Source organism: Periplaneta americana, chromosome 6 (assembly GCF_040183065.1).
Source record: "Periplaneta americana isolate PAMFEO1 chromosome 6, P.americana_PAMFEO1_priV1, whole genome shotgun sequence".
Lineage (NCBI taxonomy): Eukaryota > Metazoa > Arthropoda > Insecta > Blattodea > Blattidae > Periplaneta > Periplaneta americana.
The window spans coordinates 90,568,127-90,586,954 of NC_091122.1; the positions used below are offsets into that span (position 1 = coordinate 90,568,127).

General features: G+C 35.1%; 1 protein-coding gene across 3 annotated transcripts in view; it reads left to right on the plus strand.

Moving 5' to 3' along the window:
• The window catches only part of bur (GMP synthase burgundy), a 70,185-nt gene that overhangs the window by 21,673 nt on the left and 29,684 nt on the right, over positions 1 to 18,828 (plus strand). For all 3 annotated transcript variants that reach the window (XM_069828402.1, XM_069828401.1, XM_069828400.1), the window contains exons 2-5: positions 3,702 to 3,910; positions 7,748 to 7,842; positions 14,561 to 14,678; positions 14,757 to 14,910. In XM_069828402.1, the coding sequence (XP_069684503.1) occupies positions 3,723 to 3,910; positions 7,748 to 7,842; positions 14,561 to 14,678; positions 14,757 to 14,910 (555 nt within the window). In that variant the 5' untranslated portion in view covers positions 3,702 to 3,722. The remainder of the gene's footprint in view (positions 1 to 3,701; positions 3,911 to 7,747; positions 7,843 to 14,560; positions 14,679 to 14,756; positions 14,911 to 18,828) is intronic.

Genomic DNA, 18,828 nt, shown 5'->3' on the forward strand with positions numbered 1-18,828 from the left:
GTTGGGGAATACAAAAGTAAAAATACCTGTACATGAGGTGATGCAGCCTCGTTTTAGGTCAAATTCAACTTACTTTTTAGTGAAACCTAATCACTGCAGTGTCACTTGGAATTAGGACAATCTTTCTGTTAGTGTTTAAATGTAGTGATTCTCTCTCCTTCAGTAATAACAGATGTGTTGTTACTGAACTACAGTGGAACCTCTGTCATTCGTAGTAATGAAGGGGGTGGACTGAATGGTTAATCGAAAAAATCGGATAATCCGTACCATGAAATATTTTCGTAAATTAAGTGAACAATAACAATTTCCTCTGTGGTCTTGTGTTTAACACGCTAGGTCGTGAATCAGAGTTCATTCATTTACGTCTGATTGTCAACAACGGATTTTTAAGGGGCAATGGCTGTCAGCGAAAAGACAGAAATAGTAGAGGTCTCATGTTGTATATTTACATTATTCACTTTATCCTGGAATTGTATTAAATCGCGCGCAGTTGTAACACCAATCTCGTATTCTGGTGCGAAATGAGTCATGGTTTCTCTTTCTCCCAACCATTGAATTATTTGCACTTTTTTCAGTACTTGGCACAACACGTTTTCTTTTGACACTCATGGAATGCTTTTTATATAGAAGTCGTACAGTATGGAAACTCGAACAGTAGACTATACTGTGTGAGGGTAAAGCCTTGTAATAACATTCTCTAGAGAAAAAAAGTAATACTAATATAACGTACAGTCGCACTATATATTTCTGTAGCAAAAAAACGGAGCGAGAGAAAGACAGTCGGATAATCCGCCAATTGGTTAATAGGATGACTGATAATCTGGGTTCTACAGTATTTCATTTTCTGACAGATGAGAGAAAGAAGTTGCTGAAACGAAAGTGTTAGTATAATACAAGTAACATATCGTAATTGATTTTATGAAGCCTCCCATGTGAAACGTAATTTTTCAGGAAGAAGATAAAAATTAATTAAAAACCAATGGGCTTACATATGAATAGGAATTAGTTGGTAGAAAACGTTGATGAATGTCGTGAACGTAAATGATATCATCGAGAATCAGTGTAGGCCTATTGATATTCAATTAATTTGTTCTTTTTCCTGGAAAAATTATTTTCTGTACTGTCACATATAGGAGGTTTCATAAAATCGATGATATGAAACCACATCCAGCAGGTAACTACGAGGTGTGTTTGAAAAGTTCGTGGGCTACACATAAATGGGATTGAAAATGTGTCAACAATGCTGCCATTGTTAGTGGCCATTTTACATTAGTTCAAGCACGAAAAATCATAATTTTCTGTTGATTACATTTTATGTAGTTCAGTTTTGAAGTTAGTATGTGAAACAAATTGGCAAAACTGGAAAATATCGATTTTCGTTATTGTTATTAAATATTTCTTAAAAAAAGGGAATGAGTCCAACTGAAATAAAGCAGACATGGCTGCTACACTAGGGGAATCTGCTCATTTTCGACTCTGAAAATGGGTGGCACTATTTAAACATCGTCGAGAGTGTGTGAAAGATGACGCTCATAGTGGACGTCCAGTAACAGCAACAAGTAAAAAAATCGTAGAAAAGATCCACGATATGGTGTTGAATGATTGTCAACTGAAAATGCGGGAAATTAGCAAGGTTATGTGTATCTAAACTGAATGGTTGTGCCACATCATAGTCAATGTCTTGGGATGTCCAAGGTCTCCGCAAGATGGGTTCCGCATTTATCACCAGAAGAAAAGCACGTCTGATGTCAAATTCTGAGGGATTGTCTGTTTCGATTCGAGAAAAATACTCCCAATTTTTTTTAGGTGGTTTGTGATCGCTGATGAAACCTGGATCCACTACTACGTACTGTAGACAAAACGGCAGTAGAAACAATGGAAGCACAGTGATTCTCCACCTCCAAAGAAAGCGAAAATTTTTCAATTGGCTGGGAAAGTCATGGCGTTCGTGTTTTGGAATTTTAAGGGGATAATTATGACCAGCTATCTAGCAAAGATGAGACAATGACAGAATATTCAAATCTTTTGCAGCAACTGAAAGAGAAAATTCGGGAGAATGATAGATGGAAATAAATTTTGTTTAGAAATAATATAGATGAGGAGGCAAGACCTGGTATGTGAGCTGTGCGAGATGGGAAAGGATGAGCCGTCAAAAAGTAAGTTTGTTTCATGATGGTTAATATTATACGAATTTATCGACACGGAAGGTCATCTCAGACCAAAACCTACCTTCCCGCTCTATACCCATTGGTGATACCCACGGCACATGATAAGGTCACAGGACAGGTCTTTCCTCCTCTACTGTACAATGTAAGTTGCAATAAGTTTGTCTAGCACCAGTCTCCGTTGACGTCGCTCTCTGACGTGTCGTCGAGGGAGAGAGTGGGGGTAATGGGAGGGAAGGGACAAGATTGACAGTAGCTTGTGAGGGGGTGATGATGCAACGTTGTTAGGCGCCAATTGTGCGCTGATTTCCATTGACGTCCCTCTCTGACTTGTCGAGTGGAAAGAGGGTAAATGGGAGTGCCGAGGCAAGAGGAATGATGTATTATAGTGAAGAAAAGAAGACTGTTTTAACAATATTTGTTTATTGAAAAAAGAAGAAAATATTAGATGTTTTTCCCTGGTTCTAGGGTGGGGGAAACGGGAGAGTCGTGAAGAATTACTATAATGAGCAGAATTTGGGTGTAAAGGAGATGGGTAATGGGAGTGCCTGAGTAGGAGTGTTAGGCTTATTCGAAGAGGTACGGTGTAGAGGTAGGAAAACAGAGAAATGGAACTGGGTTCGAGGTTAGTTCTCGAAATCGAGGGATCAACCAGCCTAGCTTGGCGACTTTTCGATAGTGAGAACAAGCTCCATGAGTGTCGATGGATCCAACGAGCGTAGCTTCGCGACTTTTCGACACCATGAGCGGGGAAATGGGCAACTCTTCTGTCGAGGGATTAACGATACTGACTTCGCGACTTTTCGACAGCAGAGGGGTTCGAAGGAGGGACATGGGTCGAGCAAGCCTGGATGAACATGGAGAAATCGAAGTCAGGATTGTTCTACGGGAGATGAAAGGTAGGGAGTAGAGGGCTAACATCGGGAAGGATTTGTGAGTGCCTCCAGACAGTGAAACACACTGACTTCCCTGGCTTTCGTGCGCTCTTTTATTCTCGAGCCCAGGCTCTGCTCTGTCACATGACTAGTGACTTCAACCCGGTTCGTGACACGGGAGAGGACTATGATGCCCTTTGACTTGTAGAAGCAATACCACTCGGTACTGCAAAGTGCTGAAATTCAACAGGGACAGCGTGGCTGGCCACTGCATCCTAACTCTAGTTTTACAGAGCGGAGAAATGACTACCGGATGTAACCAGCACCACCTATTTATGTAAGAAGGGAGAACCATTGAATGTGGCTAAAATTTTAGCTTGAAAAATATAAAAGTGAAAATGACACGAAATCTAGGTTTACCGCAGTGGGCATAAAAATGATACATACACAACAAGTTTTTTTAAACTTAAATTGCTGATCATTTATCATGAGTAATATTTCTGTGCAAAAAGGTTTTGTTTGTTTGTTTTTTTTTTAATTTACTCTTAACAATTAGGGTGGGTGGTTTGACTTCCTGCAGTCCAGTTTCTTTTAGTGCTGTTTTTTCTATTTCAGCTTAATTGGGGTTTGTGCAAATGCTTAATCCTTTATATTGTTTTAGTGTTGCTGGGGCTCCAGTGAGATGCACAATACAAGTCCAGAGGGGCAATACCGTGCCAATGGTGCCCACAATCAGGAGCGGGTTGCGATACTGGATGCTGGTGCACAGTATGGCAAAGTGATTGATAGAAAAGTACGAGAGCTGTGCGTGGAGAGTGAGATACTGCCTCTGGACACACCAGCCTTCACACTCAAGGAAAAGGGCTACAAGTGAGTTTGTTTCACAACCATGACATTAATTCTGTGGCATATTTTACATTTGAGTTTTGTTTTCAGATTTCATGAACTTACGAACATATTAAAATGTAAGCAGAAAACTATACAGTAGCTCTTTGGCAGGACAAGTTATCTTCGTAACTGAATTGTGAAGTACTAAGACATTTGGTAGGTCTGTTTAAAAAATATGGTCTCTCTCTGTTCTTTTTTTTAGAACACGTGCAAACAATTGCCTATTTTATATCATCACAAATCTCAATCGCGTCTTAATGTTTATCTCCGTCTGTCTCGCCCCCCCCCCCCCCCGAATGAATTGCTTTGTTAAAAGTGTCACAGTGTCTATTGCATTAAAAAAGTGATATTTACTGAAGCAGTTTTTCGCAAAGATATGAAAACCTGGAGATGTGTGATACAGTAACTAGCTGTGGCAGTGAATTGACTAGGCCCAGAAATGTGTTACTTTCTGAAAGATCATAGTATCTCACCCAAACTGATGAGTTAGCAGATTTTCAAGGTACTGAATAAATGTAACAAGGATTTAATATTGCTTAATACATGGCTAAATTGTATACAATAATTAGGGATTAACATTTTTAAACAAATTGTAAAGAACTGACGGGCAATGGCCTGACTTCATTATATTGGGAAGCTAGGGGGAAAATGATGCAGATCAAGTAATCCCCAGTGTCATTGGAGAACAACAACATTTTTAAACAGTATCACTTATTTGGCATACATAATATTTTTTCAGTTAAATCATGTTAGTCATTCCATGTCAAATCAACACACGGATTCTGACTGGTGTTCTGAGATTTTGATGAAATTTGCTATATAGCAAAGGTCACTGGTGAATCAGTGACCTTACATAGTTATGAATGGAAATCGTAAGAAATTTTTTTTGTCCTATGTTCAAAAGTTGTTAACTATTCATTTTTATATTTTTATACAAAATTGCTGTGTCCTAAAGTAGTTCATTACCATTTCCTTCAGATGAAATACAAACCTGGGCAATGCCTCATTTTAAAGCTCTTTTGATGAGCTTTAATTTGATGTGTAACAAGACAATGGTTACAATGTAAAAATTTTTCTTAAAACTTTAACAAAATTTTAAAATTCAAATGTCTCAGAAAATGGTATTTTTTTTAAATAAAAAAAATCACAATTACTTCAGATGGACTTTCCTATTGCAAAACTTCCAGAACAGCCCCGAGGTTCACTCAGGTTCCTATCAAATTGAGTACTGGATCTTTTTTGGAGGTAAAAGAAAGTCTGAGAGTGGTGCTGATCACACCACCTCATTCTAGTGCCGAAGTCAAGAAAGTATGGGGCTTCACCTCTGTTCCCCCAAGTGCCTACCCCTTTGCCTTTACAAAACTATTTCATACTATCATCTTATACCTCGCAAAGTTTTATTTTAGAATCATAATGGGATCAGGTGATACAAGGAGTATGTTTCACATGTAAGGAAAAGTAGCCATATATCTGATATATCTAGTTAGCGTTAGACAGATCTAGTTAACTTATTACCAACAGTTCTAAAGAATATGATTATTGGTTAATATAAATGCTATTTTTAGTGTATGTTAAATAAAAAAATATTTTAATTTACAAGAAGAAAATCTATCTTTTGTCAGCTTATCCCAGAACATTAACATAGTATTATTCGTCTGATATGCTGGAGTTGGAAACTGCTGCTAACTCAAGTGTATCAGTCTTCTGTTTAGTACAGGAAGTGTTTAATGACCTCAGCAATCATCTTCTTTTCATCATCAGGTAGAATGTAAGTGCAACATGTTGATGTGGAAGGATTCACTTTGCAAATTACATCAGTAGAAATAAGTATCCAGAGCACATCAGATATTGAAGGCTAATTAAAAGAATGAAAAGGTCCTGATGGGTGAAAAAATGCAACTTTCATTTCATTTTCGTTTCACATAATTGATTAGATGAATTGCTATATTAATAATTATTTTTATTCCTTACCATCAGGATGAGTTACAGTTTTGCTTTTGATATATGTTTTAAAATGTTCCACGTTAGTAGAGTTCAAGAATAGTTTTCGAACAGTGAATGTCATTTTTGAGCAGACTTAAATTAATTGATTTTCAATGAAGTTAAATTTTTTTCCACCATTACTTCTTTATGTTGACATGCTTTAACATCCCTCTGCCAGTTGTATGTACTATGTTCATTACAATAGGATTTACACCGTTCCAGTAATTACAGTGTATTGTGTATCGTCTATGTTCTTTGCTATATATATATATATATATTTTTTTTTTGTTAATCTGAGTACATTTAAAAGTCAAATATTGAGTGCAGTAAGCATTCATTAGGACAGAAATTCCCTGTCGACAATATATGGGGCAAATGTTTATTAACCTCAGATAACAAATCTAATTGACAATCTTTCGTTAGAACCGCAGTAGAACCCCGATTTTAGGCTACCTCTGTTTAACGTTTTTCTATATTTAATATTGCAATTTCACAGTCCCAATAATTATTACATATGATTAATGTATTTTATATTCGATTTAACGTTATTCTCTTGGAAAATGTTATTAAATCATGTTTTTTTTTTAAATCTGGACTAATGCAATAATAAAATTTCAATTAAAAGCGTAAAATGCATTTTTTTTAAGACTCAATGACTTGCAGTGCTGCTGCCTCGCCACCTCATAATTCCCTCTCCCTTACCATATCTACATGAAGCTGCGTTCCTATGAGTCTGCTAATTCCCACCCTTTGTGAGAACCAATCACAAGCAGAATAAACAGAACAGAACACAGTCTGCTAATTCTCGTCCTTTGTGAGAACCAATCACATTCAATGATGGATGTAGCAGCTATTCCTGGTAAGAGTCCTGTGGAGTAATGGTTAGCACGTCTGGCTGCAAAACCAGGTGGCCCGTATTCGAATCCCGATCGGGATAAGTTACCTGGTTGAGGTTTTTTCCGGGGTTTTCTCTCAACCTAATATGAGCAAATGCTGGGTAACCATCTGTGCTGGACCCCAGACTCATTTCACCGGCATTATTACCATTTCATTCAGATGCTAACTAACCTGAGATGTTGATACAGCATCGTAAAATAACCCACAGAAATAAAAAATAAATGTCATGATAAATTCTTGACTTTGTTGTGCTTGCTGAGATGTGTGGTGTCAGCGTTACTACAATGAAGAGGGAAATATTTCACAGTTATTATACATATCATAGAAAACAATGGCCGTGAAAAGGAAAACACTTTCTCTCATGGAAAAAGTTAATTTAATTCGCAAAATGAAATCCAAATGTTAAGATATCCGAGATGGGGATAAGAAGACGTGATTGGCACTCAGCTTCCCTGCATGTTTTCAATTTTTTGTACAGTATTGTCCATAATTTATATATTGTAACTTGTTTGCAAATCAACTACATTTTTACAAAAGTATTCAAAATTCAAACATTTTAAACAAAAGTAGCAAACCCTGTTTAGCGTCAGACCCATTTATCAGAAAAACGTTAAGTAGAGGTTCTAAAAGTATTACATTTTAATTTGAGTAAAGTGATTAATGAAACTATTCACTGTGGCTGAGGTATTTCCATAGAGTGCAGAAAGTATAGCAGTTGTAATCGGATACCACGTGTATGATTGCTATCTTTGTCCTCTTTTAGCCCTTGCACATTGTTGCTGTTGAGTTTTTGATCTGCAAGGTTGCATGGAACTTCAGTCTGACCCTTTGTATGGTATTTTAGCTAAGTACAGAATAAGAAGCTTCACATAGAATTATTCTTGCTCCTCATAGGTGCGATTCTTGAGTCTTACCAGTTTGTATTTTGTTTGTTTCCAGAGCCATCATTATTTCTGGAGGACCGAATTCTGTATATGCTGAAGATGCCCCGCGATATGATGCAGATATCTTTCGGATAGGAATTCCTGTTCTTGGTAATGAATAGATCATTTACTGTACCGATATTATTAACAAACATTCAAATTTACTAAAACAAGCACTTTAATTACAAAGTAATACATTATTTTTTTCTTGTTATATAATATATATATAGAGAAAACATTGTGGTGGTACAAAGCATCTGCATTGAGATCTTGATGGACATGACATGCTTTCAGCATTCTTGATACTGACTGTGAGGTTTATTAGATTTGGTGTGTCTCCTTTCTCTCATAAGTACAATCTTTTCCTTCTCCCACAAACTGACACAAATTTGTTCATATGAAGTACAAAATTAACGTAAATTAAAAGTGCGGAGGATTTTTTTTTTTTTTTTTTTTACATAATAGTACATTATACAGACAAGTACCCACCATTAATTTAAAAAAATATATTATACATTAAGGGAGAGAAATGTATAATTTTTTCCGATGTTACATGATTCTAGCCTAAGGGATTTACCTCGAGGGCCACAAATGTACCGAGATTGTATATATACTATTTTTTCCCACGACTGGAAGTAAATTGTTGCATTTTGTTTCTGAAATTTTTATTATTGAAGTTTGCTGGAACTGTTTTATTGAGCGCATATGCACAGATGGAAAGGAAATGTCATAACAACAACAATTATTGATATTTTTCATTAATATGAGCATTTGCCTCCCTCTGGAGGAAATGTTATAATTTTCTCCCAATTTTGGTAACCCAGAAACTGACATATACTCCTGGTCGTTGAAGAAAGATATTACTTTATTTGAAATAATATCTTGTCAAAGATATCAAAATATGGTCGCTTCAAAATTTTGTATGATTGTTATTTCTCTATTCCTACTTCCATAAGAAATGGTGGCAAATGGAATGACGTAGGTCAGTGGTATTCAATCTATGGTATGCGGGGTTGTCTCAAGGGATACGCATCCCACAGATTACATATGTAAAAAATGCTGACATATTTATTTCATTATACTTGTTGATAATTATTGCATTACATTATAGTTTCTTTTGCAATATCAGCTCTTGTTTTTCCTTGCTTGAATACCGTTTTACGTATTAAATCGTTATTATTATTATTATTATTATTATTATTATTATTATTATTATTATTATTATTATTGCATCAATAACTACTGTATGATAATAATAATAATAATAATAATAATAATAATAGCAATAATAATTTATTTTTAGTACAACATCAATCGTACATAGTCTTTTGTTAATTCTTACATAATTACAATGCAGTTTGGGGGTACGCTAGCAAAAAAAGATTGAATTCCACTGATGTAGGTCATGTATTCAGGAAAAACTTACTATTCAGTAAAGAAATATGTAAGAAATAATAGCACTGATAACGCAGATGTAAATGCACTTACTCACCACATTTTAAATTGGGTCATTCCATACAAAATTTTAAAATTTGTAACATCAAATTTTGGATTTTTTCAATATTCTAGTAAATGAATGTCATAATAATAAATAGTTAAATGGCCTAATATGAACTTCATCTCACCAATGGTTGAAAAGTAATGAAGGGTGAAATATTCAGGGAGTTGATATGTAGACTATTGTTAAAAATATTATTAAAATGACATGCTTCATTATATCAACGTAAAAATTGTGCCAATACAATGACTATTCTATATACTTAAACTTAGGCTACTTCTGAGTTATTATGGATTTTTACTTCGACAGTGTATTAAAACTTACAGTAAAATAAAGAAATGTTAATATTTTCAAATCGAATTTTATGATGAGATCTCTAATACTTTGGGAAATATTAAATAAACCAGAATTGCAAATGTTGCCATTAAGGATCAAAGTCACGTGCAGTGTATTACGTCACCGCTAATACCAGACACCCACACGTGTGCTTAGCGATCGATATGACAAATGCCAGATGTTACGACATCCGCTCAATGGTACGCTAATAGATTTCACGCGAGAGTTTGTTTTTTTCCTGTTATCTCAGCGCAACTTTTTCCCTTCGGTTTAGAGGGTGATTTTGTTCTGTTCTGTCACTGTAACTTTTCCCATTCAGTTTAGACAGCGATTTTGATCTGTTCTGTCATTGTAAGTTGTAAGTGTTCAATATGCCTAAATTAAAGACGAAAAGTTGGAGTCATCTGTGGTGTTGCAACACTTTCGGACTTTAAAAACATTCGTCACAAGTCTGTAAAAGAAAAGTGAGAAGTAGCATGTGTAAAAAGGTCCCGCATTTAGTGGTAGGTGATGCTATTTGAGAACGCTTTTGCCATAAGATTTAAAAAATCGAAATAATTAGTGAAGTTGCTGGGACTGAAAGTAAGGTCGACAAATCAACAAGCGAAGAAGAATGTTTACAAATAGAGGCGGAAAATTCAACAAGTGAAGAAGCATATGCCCCTGAATGTAAGGAACTATAAATGTATCTATCAGAAATATTGACGTCATTGTTACAGAGAAATTTAGTAGAAATTTAGTACAAGGAATGAACGACAACTGGCAGGGCCAATATGATTTTAGTGAAAAGTGACTGTAAATTTCATTAATAACTTCATTGGTTGGCTTAAAATATTCAAGATACTGTACACAACTTCATTTCAAAGTCCCAAGCAAATTATTTAAAGTAGCTGAAAAATGAAATAAAGCCTGGTGAGTTCATTATTATTGGTGATTTTTCAGAGAATTACAGTTTCATTATTCAGGATGCTACACAAGGTCATCACTGGAGTACTTCTCAAGCAACAATACACCCATTCACAGTATATTACAGAAATTCAGTTGGTGGTAATTTAGAGAATCTTTGCTTTTTCAGTAATTTCGGAATGCTTAGTTCACGACATTGCAACAGTTCATGTTTTTTAAAGGAAAGTGATAGAACATCTGAAACAAACACATACCGAAATATCTAAAATATATGATTTCAGTGATGGAGCAGCTAGCGAATACAAGAACGAAAAAATTCCGTTAATCTACTCAATCATGAACACTATTTTCAAATACCTGCGGAGTGGCATTTCTTTGGAACTAGTCACGGTAAAGGGCCCAGTGACAGTGTAAGCAGTACAATCAAGCGACTCACTGCAAAAGCCAGGAACTCTAATTTCAACTCCTAAAAGACTGTATGATTGGTCAAAATGCAATATACAGGGAATTATTGTGTCATTCACATCCATTGAAAAACATGAAGTGGTTACAAAATCTAAATCCTCAAAGACTTGCCGGCCTCAAGACTGTTCCCGGAACATGAAGTGTTCACTGTGTGGTTCCAGTTAATGGAAAGTTAGCAATAAAATCCTATTCTGCTTCATCAGAAGTACCGAAACTAGTTGAAATCTACCTAATGGTAGGTGATGCTATTTGAGAACGCTTTTGCCATAAGATTTCAAAAATCGAAATAATTAGTGAAGTTGCTGGGACTGAAAGTAAGGTCGACAAATCAACAAGCGAGAAGCTTCAATGTTTACAAATAGAAGCGGGAAATTCAACAAGTGAAGAAGCATATGCCCCTGAACGTAAGGAACTATAAATGTATCTATCAGAAATATTGACGTCATTGTTACAGAGAAATTTAGTAGAAATTTAGTACAAGGAATGAACTACAACTGACAGGGCCAATATGATTTTAGTGAAAAGTGACTGTGTAAAAAATTTTGTAACTCTTCTTATGGTCAGAAAAAAAAAAATTTAAAATAGAGCTATGTGCTCAAATAAAAATATTTTAACTGCCTATTACATTTAAACGGTAGCTGTCGCAAACATAATTTCGTACATAATTAATATATACGACATAAAAGAGTTGAATGTACAATTTTTAACAAATTTGGAGATATGAATGTTTTTCGTCATACTGTTTTTCATGGAATTACCCAATTCAGAAACAAACAATTACAGTAATATTTAAAAAATGAATCAATTGTCATCTGCTTCTGGGATTTTTTCTCTTTGAAAATGTCACTGTAACAAGAAAGGGAATTCAGAACGTTTCTTTTCACTGCAGAGCTACGTTCCCAATGAGGGTCATTTTCTTGGAGAGCTTCCAATGCCTCCGAGATTTTGTCCAGATTTTCTGACAGAATTTTTCTTGTCAGGATTCTCTGGACAGGAGGGTCATCATCGGAACTGCCATCTTCCTCTTGAATCTGGGTTTGATCATCTACAGACAGAGTTTTACTATGGGATTTGAACAGATCTTCTACATCTTGGAACTTCTTCCAAACTAAATTTGTTTGCTATGGATACAATCTCCTCCATGACGACGGGTTCCACCAAGTCGAAGCCATGGAACTCTTCAGAGATATCAGACCACACTTTTTTCCAGGCCTCTTTCATGCAGGAAATGGTAACTTCATTCCATGATGTTGCATGCAACGCTGTCCATAGTGTCCTTTATGTTGTAGCTTTCCCAGAAATCCATCATTTTGCTCTTTTCATCAACAGCAAGAAACAACTACTTGAAAGTGCATTGAAGGTGGTATGCCTTAAATGCAGTAATACTCCCTGGCTCATGGTCTGGATCAAGGAAGTGGTGTTGAGTGGAAGAAACAGAAGGTCCATAGGGATTGATGACTTCATTCTCTCCAGATCATGAGGGTGCCCAGGTGCATTATTGATGAGAAGCAGTGCCCTGGGTTCAAAGCCCTTATCACAATATTTTTTCACTGCTGAGCAAAAATTATTGTTAAACCATTGCTGGAAAATATCCAGAGCCATCCAGCCCCTTCTGTTTGACTTCCAAATCACAGGCAGTAGATTCTTTGAATATCCTTTGAAGGCTCTGGGATTCTCTGAATGGTAGATAACAAGAGGTTTTAACTCGAAATCACCAGTAGCATTACAACCCAATAGGATAGTGAGGCAGTCCTTGGCAGCCTTGAACACTGATGTATGTTTTTCTCCCCTTGATATAAAAGTTTTGGAAGGCATTCTTTTCCAGTAAAGTCCTGTCTCATCAACATTAAAAACAAGTTCTGGTCGGTAACCCTTATATTCGATCATTGCTGCCAGTGTATTCTTAAGTTGGACTGCAGACTCTTTATCAGCTCTGGCAGATTCTCCACAGATACTAACACAGTCACTTGAATCTGTCAAATCATCCTTGGCTAACATTGAATGAATCTGTTGACTCTGGGTCCTGAATGTCCCCGAGTTCCTGGAATGTCCCCCCCCCCCCCCCCCAAGGATGACTGTTTGACTGAGTGGCATGTTTTTCTGGTTATGGTCTTCAATCCACAGACCAAGCAATTTTTCCACCTTCTCCATTACAACACTTCTTGTTGACCGCTCCACTTTTGCCACTTTTGTGGCAGTTATAGGTGTATGTTTGCATTTGCTAGGATTATTCTTATTGTGGAACCAGCCAATTCAAAACTATGAGTCACAACACTCTGTCGCTCACCTGTTTTATAAGAAACAATTTTTCGCAATTAATTAAAAATTGCCTAGTCAAGTAAGAAAACATTCATTTCACCAAAGAATTTAAGTGCAGACACACTGAATAATAAAGAAATTCCGTAATCGTATGCAACATTGTATCTTTAATGCAGATTTACACTTAATTAACATGGTGTTATCACACTGTTTTTAAATGATTGTTGCTTACCTACATTTATAATGATGTTAATTTTTGTTTTCATTGATATGCTTTTCCGATATTTATACCATCAGTACTACTTGCAGACCTCTTTCACATCTTCACAGTAATTTCTTTATTTAAATGTACTAAAGCTACACAAGAAAAAGAACGATCGTGCTAAAATATAAACAGGAATTTATATACAAGTCTATGCATTCGATAACGATCATGTTCGATATAAATGATTGAGTATCTGTTGATTATATTGAAATTCGATATTTCTGTACATAAAAATCGACTGTTGTAAAGTGATATTGCTAATGCATATATTTTATATTTTGAAATTGTGTTACTGTGACATTTTGGACATTGTCATTATAAATAATAACATAAAAATAAAAAAATAGTAATAATGAAACAGCCTTATAACGAATCAGCACTATTCAGGGTAGTGTCAAATGAGGTATTACTGTACTTGCTTCAAATTAATGCAGGTGGTTGATCAAGAAGTGTCATGTTAATTTACTCACAGCATCAACAAACCATAGTTCAATCTATGAGGCGAATTATTAATGCTGATGTTGTTGATTATCTATCTATATGTAATTGTGACATTTATCAATTTATTAAGAACATATTGATCAGTTGTTCAGTCGCCAATATTACACTAATCAGACTTAGGTTGTATACAAATAATTGTTTTTCCTCTGACACATATTGCTAAGTGAGATGTACTGCCTGATAATAGACGTACATATCAGACAGAATCTCAACCAGAGGAATAGAAAAGGATTTGGGAAATATGTACATATTTTTACGTAAATAATGATTTTATTATCATGAAAATGTATTAATGTATTTGAAAAGTTTATGCACTTTATTTTTCACAAATTATTTACTTCACTTAATTGCAAATGCATTATTTGTCAGCACAATCTTCCTTCTTCTTCATACACTTTGCATAATAGTATACAAGTTTTTCACATTTGGTATGAAAAAAGTTTTTGTTCATGTTCAAAGCCAGTCATACACCTTACCACCTCATCATCTGCAAATAGACTTTCTCTCTGCACATTGAAAGAGATGAAAATGAGAAAATTCCATATTTTGATTAGAGTCTGGATAATGAATAACCTACAACAGTTTGTTGTATTTCTTAGGAATTTGTTATGGCATGCAGATGATGAACAAGGAATTTGGAGGTCAGGTGATCAGGAAGGAGGGTAGAGAAGACGGACAATTCAGCATTGAAGTGGACTGCAAGTGTCTGCTTTTCAAGTGAGTGATATTTGCTCAAAATGTTAGTGGTTAGTGCTAGTAGTGCTGGTAGCTGCATGCATGTGTTTTCTGTCACAGGGGCCTGGACAAAGTACAAAGAGTTCTGCTCACGCATGGCGACAGTATAGAAAAAGTGGCAGATAGCTTTCGTGTGGTAGCAGCATCAAGTTCTTTTCCTGCTGGCATAGCTAATGACAAACTCCGCCTGTATGGCGTTCAGTTCCACCCAGAGGTAAGTCTCTTATTTACTTCACTCTGTCACAATTTATTTAATCAGTTCTATTAATTTAATATGTTAAAACATGCTGAATAGAAAAGAAGAAGTATATATGTATCTAATGCTGAAGAGATAACAGTGAAGTTATTCTCTTTCTTGCTTTCCAATATTTGGAGGAGGTATCTTGAAAATTCTGGACTGCTGGGCAATGCTTCAGATGTTTCATGTCCATTTCTTCATGTTTAGGGCATAAAGGCAATGTGTTGTTGGAAATATGCCAATTCTATGGAGATGTTTGCTTAGACAAACATAGTAAAGAATCGAAACATGGCAACAACAGTTTTACGAGGCAGTTCAGGAATTTGATTAGGGTTCTCCAAAAGTTCCTTATGTTCACTATTTTCTGTCGTCAACTTATGATAATTTTCATTCATTTTCGTCTTTATTATTGGTTTTATTGATTTATAAGGGAATGCAAATGTTTTTTTTTTTGTTTTGGAACCTTCTTTAGCTAACATATCGACTTTTTCATTTCCTTATATATTACAGTGTGCTGGAATCCATTGCATAACTAATTATATTCCAGGCTTTTGAATTTGCTCAATAATAGAATGTATTTCTTTAATTTTCTTCATTTTGGGATAAGTGATGGATGCTATTGCCTGAATTGCAACTTTAGAATCTGATAATACGACAATATTTTTGCAGTGATGTAACCAGAAGAATATGTTTTGGAGAGAAGTATGTAAATGGCTTCAACCTCTCCATCAAAGTTAGTAGTGTTTCTTCCCACACTTTTTATAAAATGAGAAGAATTAGCAAGTTTTTCCAGCATCACTTCATTATCTAAGAGAGATCCATTTGTATACCAGTCATTTAAGCAGATATTTGGTGTGAAGGGTTTCTAATGCAATAGATGTCGCTACATCAGGAGATGCTTTTTTCTTGTTAATGATTTCGTTTAAATGTAGGTTATGATTAATTGTATTGCTGTCAACTGGTTTGTTATTAGAGTTCTGGAGTCTTATTAACTTTTCATAAGTTAGCAGTGCTTGTTTTTCAAGTTCGAACAATAGTAGTTTGTTGGATGTAATTATTTGTAGAGCATCAACTGGGTGGTTTTAATTGCTCCAGTTATTAACTGCATAGCTTGATTTTGTGTTGAGGCACTCTTTGTTGGTTTTGGAGGCTGTTATCATTACTTAACAACAACAGGTTTTATGTATGTATTGTACATTGTGTTTAGTGTTGTTCTGGAGCTTTCCCATTCTGTTCCTGCCCATCTCTTCAACCGTGTAAATCTTTTTGTTGCTTTCTCAGTTATGTGTTCTATATGATTTTTCCAAGATAATTGTTTATCAATGACTACACCCAGATATTTTGCATTTTCTGTTCTTTGCAATTTTATATCACCATAGTGTAAATTAATCTCAGTTGTTTTCTTTCCCAAGGAGAAGAGTTGGAAGGTAGTTCTTTCAGTGTTTACCGTCATTAATTACATTTGCATTATGAATGAAGTTTTTCCAATGCTGCCTGGGCAGTTGCTTCCAAATTTTTTATTTTGTGTGATGGTTGCGAGTGCCAGATGACTAGTTCATCAGTAAAGATAGCAGTTTTAATCCCTAAACTTTCTAGTTTATTTGATAGATCGTTAATATATTTATGTTAAACAATGTTGTGCTTAACACTGCACCTTGGAGAACTCCTAAATATAATCTGTAATCTAATTTTTCAGCAAATGTGTTGGAAGTTGTTCCTTTCACAGAAATTACATTTTTCTTTTTGTTTCCATTCTAATATACTAGTTTTATCTTTTTTATTTTCAGCATTTTTTCGAGACATCTCTCATTCAATTTTTAATGATTTAGCTCTTTCACCAAAATGGTTTATATGTTCTGACTCTTCCTCATGGGATATATTTCTTTGCAGTTTCAATAAAGATTTTGCAAATTTTATTGTTGCTTTCATCTGCTGATTTTTAAATATCCTTCAATCTCATTTGGATATGTTTGTTCTAATTCCAGTTTATATCCTTCCAAGTTTCCTTTTTTAAAATTCCAAGAATTTTTAATTTGTTTCTTGTTTATTTGTTTAGTTGAATTTCAGCTAATACAGCTCTGTGATCAGAACCCAAGCTTTCAAGGATTCTCTGTTTTGTCTTTTCTATTAAGTTATAAGACACCATAAGTAGATTTGGATTACTAGTGGTGTCTGTGTGGTGCATATAGGTAGAATCTTGGTCTTTTTGGTATATTAATTCTAAATTAGTTGGTATTTAGAAAGTCTTCTATGATTTTGCCTGTGTGATTAGTATCTACATAATCCCATAATTTCAAATGTCCGTTATAGTCTCCAATTAATATAGTTTTATTTGTAATTTCCAAGAAATCAAAGTTGGATACATTATTTGGAGGGTTGTATATGCAATATATTGTGAAATGTTCTTTCTTCCATAGTTGTAATTTTGCCACTTCTATCTTTTCTGTTTGATTAATTGATTTTTAAATTTTGAATGTTGACATTATATTTGTTTTGACTCCAATTAAAATTCCACTTAATGTTTGTTTTCTTTTGGGCAGTAGATGTTATATATCTTTCATGTTGTAATATATCTTTTAATCTTCTGATATGTTGGCTTCTATTACAGTGGCGGCTTATGACCAAATTATTTGGCAGGGCACAAATTAAAACACTAATATTGGATTCATTGAACTCATAGGTTCCTCACTACAGGAACATAGGCTATACACTAACCTTTCTATTTATAGATGAAGTCCATTCTTTGGTCCGTAGTTCGAACAAATAAGTTACTTCGATAACTCGCCGGTTGAAGTTAGGAATCAAAAGTACCATTTTACTCTCAATTGAAAGCATTGCTAATGCTGTCAGTCTTTCTTGGTGCGAACTCTGCTGTCGAAATCTAATTGCCTTCCAATTAGTTCACTAATTTTATTCATATTGAAATCAACAAGTACACAAGCACACAACGAACACTAATGTAACCAACTTCACACTTAAAATAGAAAGGAAGAAAATTATTAATAACACTCAGAATTTTATTATTGCCGCTACAAATACAAACGCAGGAACCAATAACGTGTATTTCGTATGGTTGTTAATGTTGCCAACACTCTTAATAAAAAAGTAGCCTACCATAATTTTGGATATAGCTAAACTTCTATATTAACAGTGTTCAATGTTTTAATTTTAATAATAATTTTAATAATGTAATTTAATTTAATTTAATTTTAATTAATTGGAAAACATAGTAAAGCATTACCTCTGATATGAAATATAGCAATTATAGTAACTCATCTAAAAAAACTAGATCTAGCTACAGAATAGCTAAGCTGGCAACTCAGTTGGTTCTTTGGGCCATGACAGTGTTACCATCATACTTCTATACTTAATGCCTTCCTCATTGCGTCCTACATTTTAAAACCATGTGCACAGGATGACCATGTGAATGATTGAACCCTGGCCGACGCTTCCCCTCTCATCTTCTCGACCCCACATCCATCACCTCACACCGCTCTTCTTGCACTTGAAACTCTGAGTTGTCTGTGCACATGTGCAAAGGATGGGCACTATAACTACGGTGCCTGAGCCAGATGTTAACATGATTTCACTCGCTCGATGTAGCTGAAAGCATTCACATTTCATAATATGTTTATACTTGAATGGAAGCTCTTAAATCGTTAAGTTTTGAGCCGATAATTTTAAGCAAAAATTGCTTTATTTTTTTGTGGGAAAATAAAACGAATGGGAGGGCACGTGCCCATGTGCCCCTTAACTCGAGCCGCCACTGTTCGATTATGTCAAACACGTCTATACTTTTTCTGTATAGCAGTCTTCCAAGTTGAATTTTCTTGTCAGGGCTGAAACCTCTTGAGTTCCATTGTAATATTTTCATGGAATGTGTGTGTCCCATTG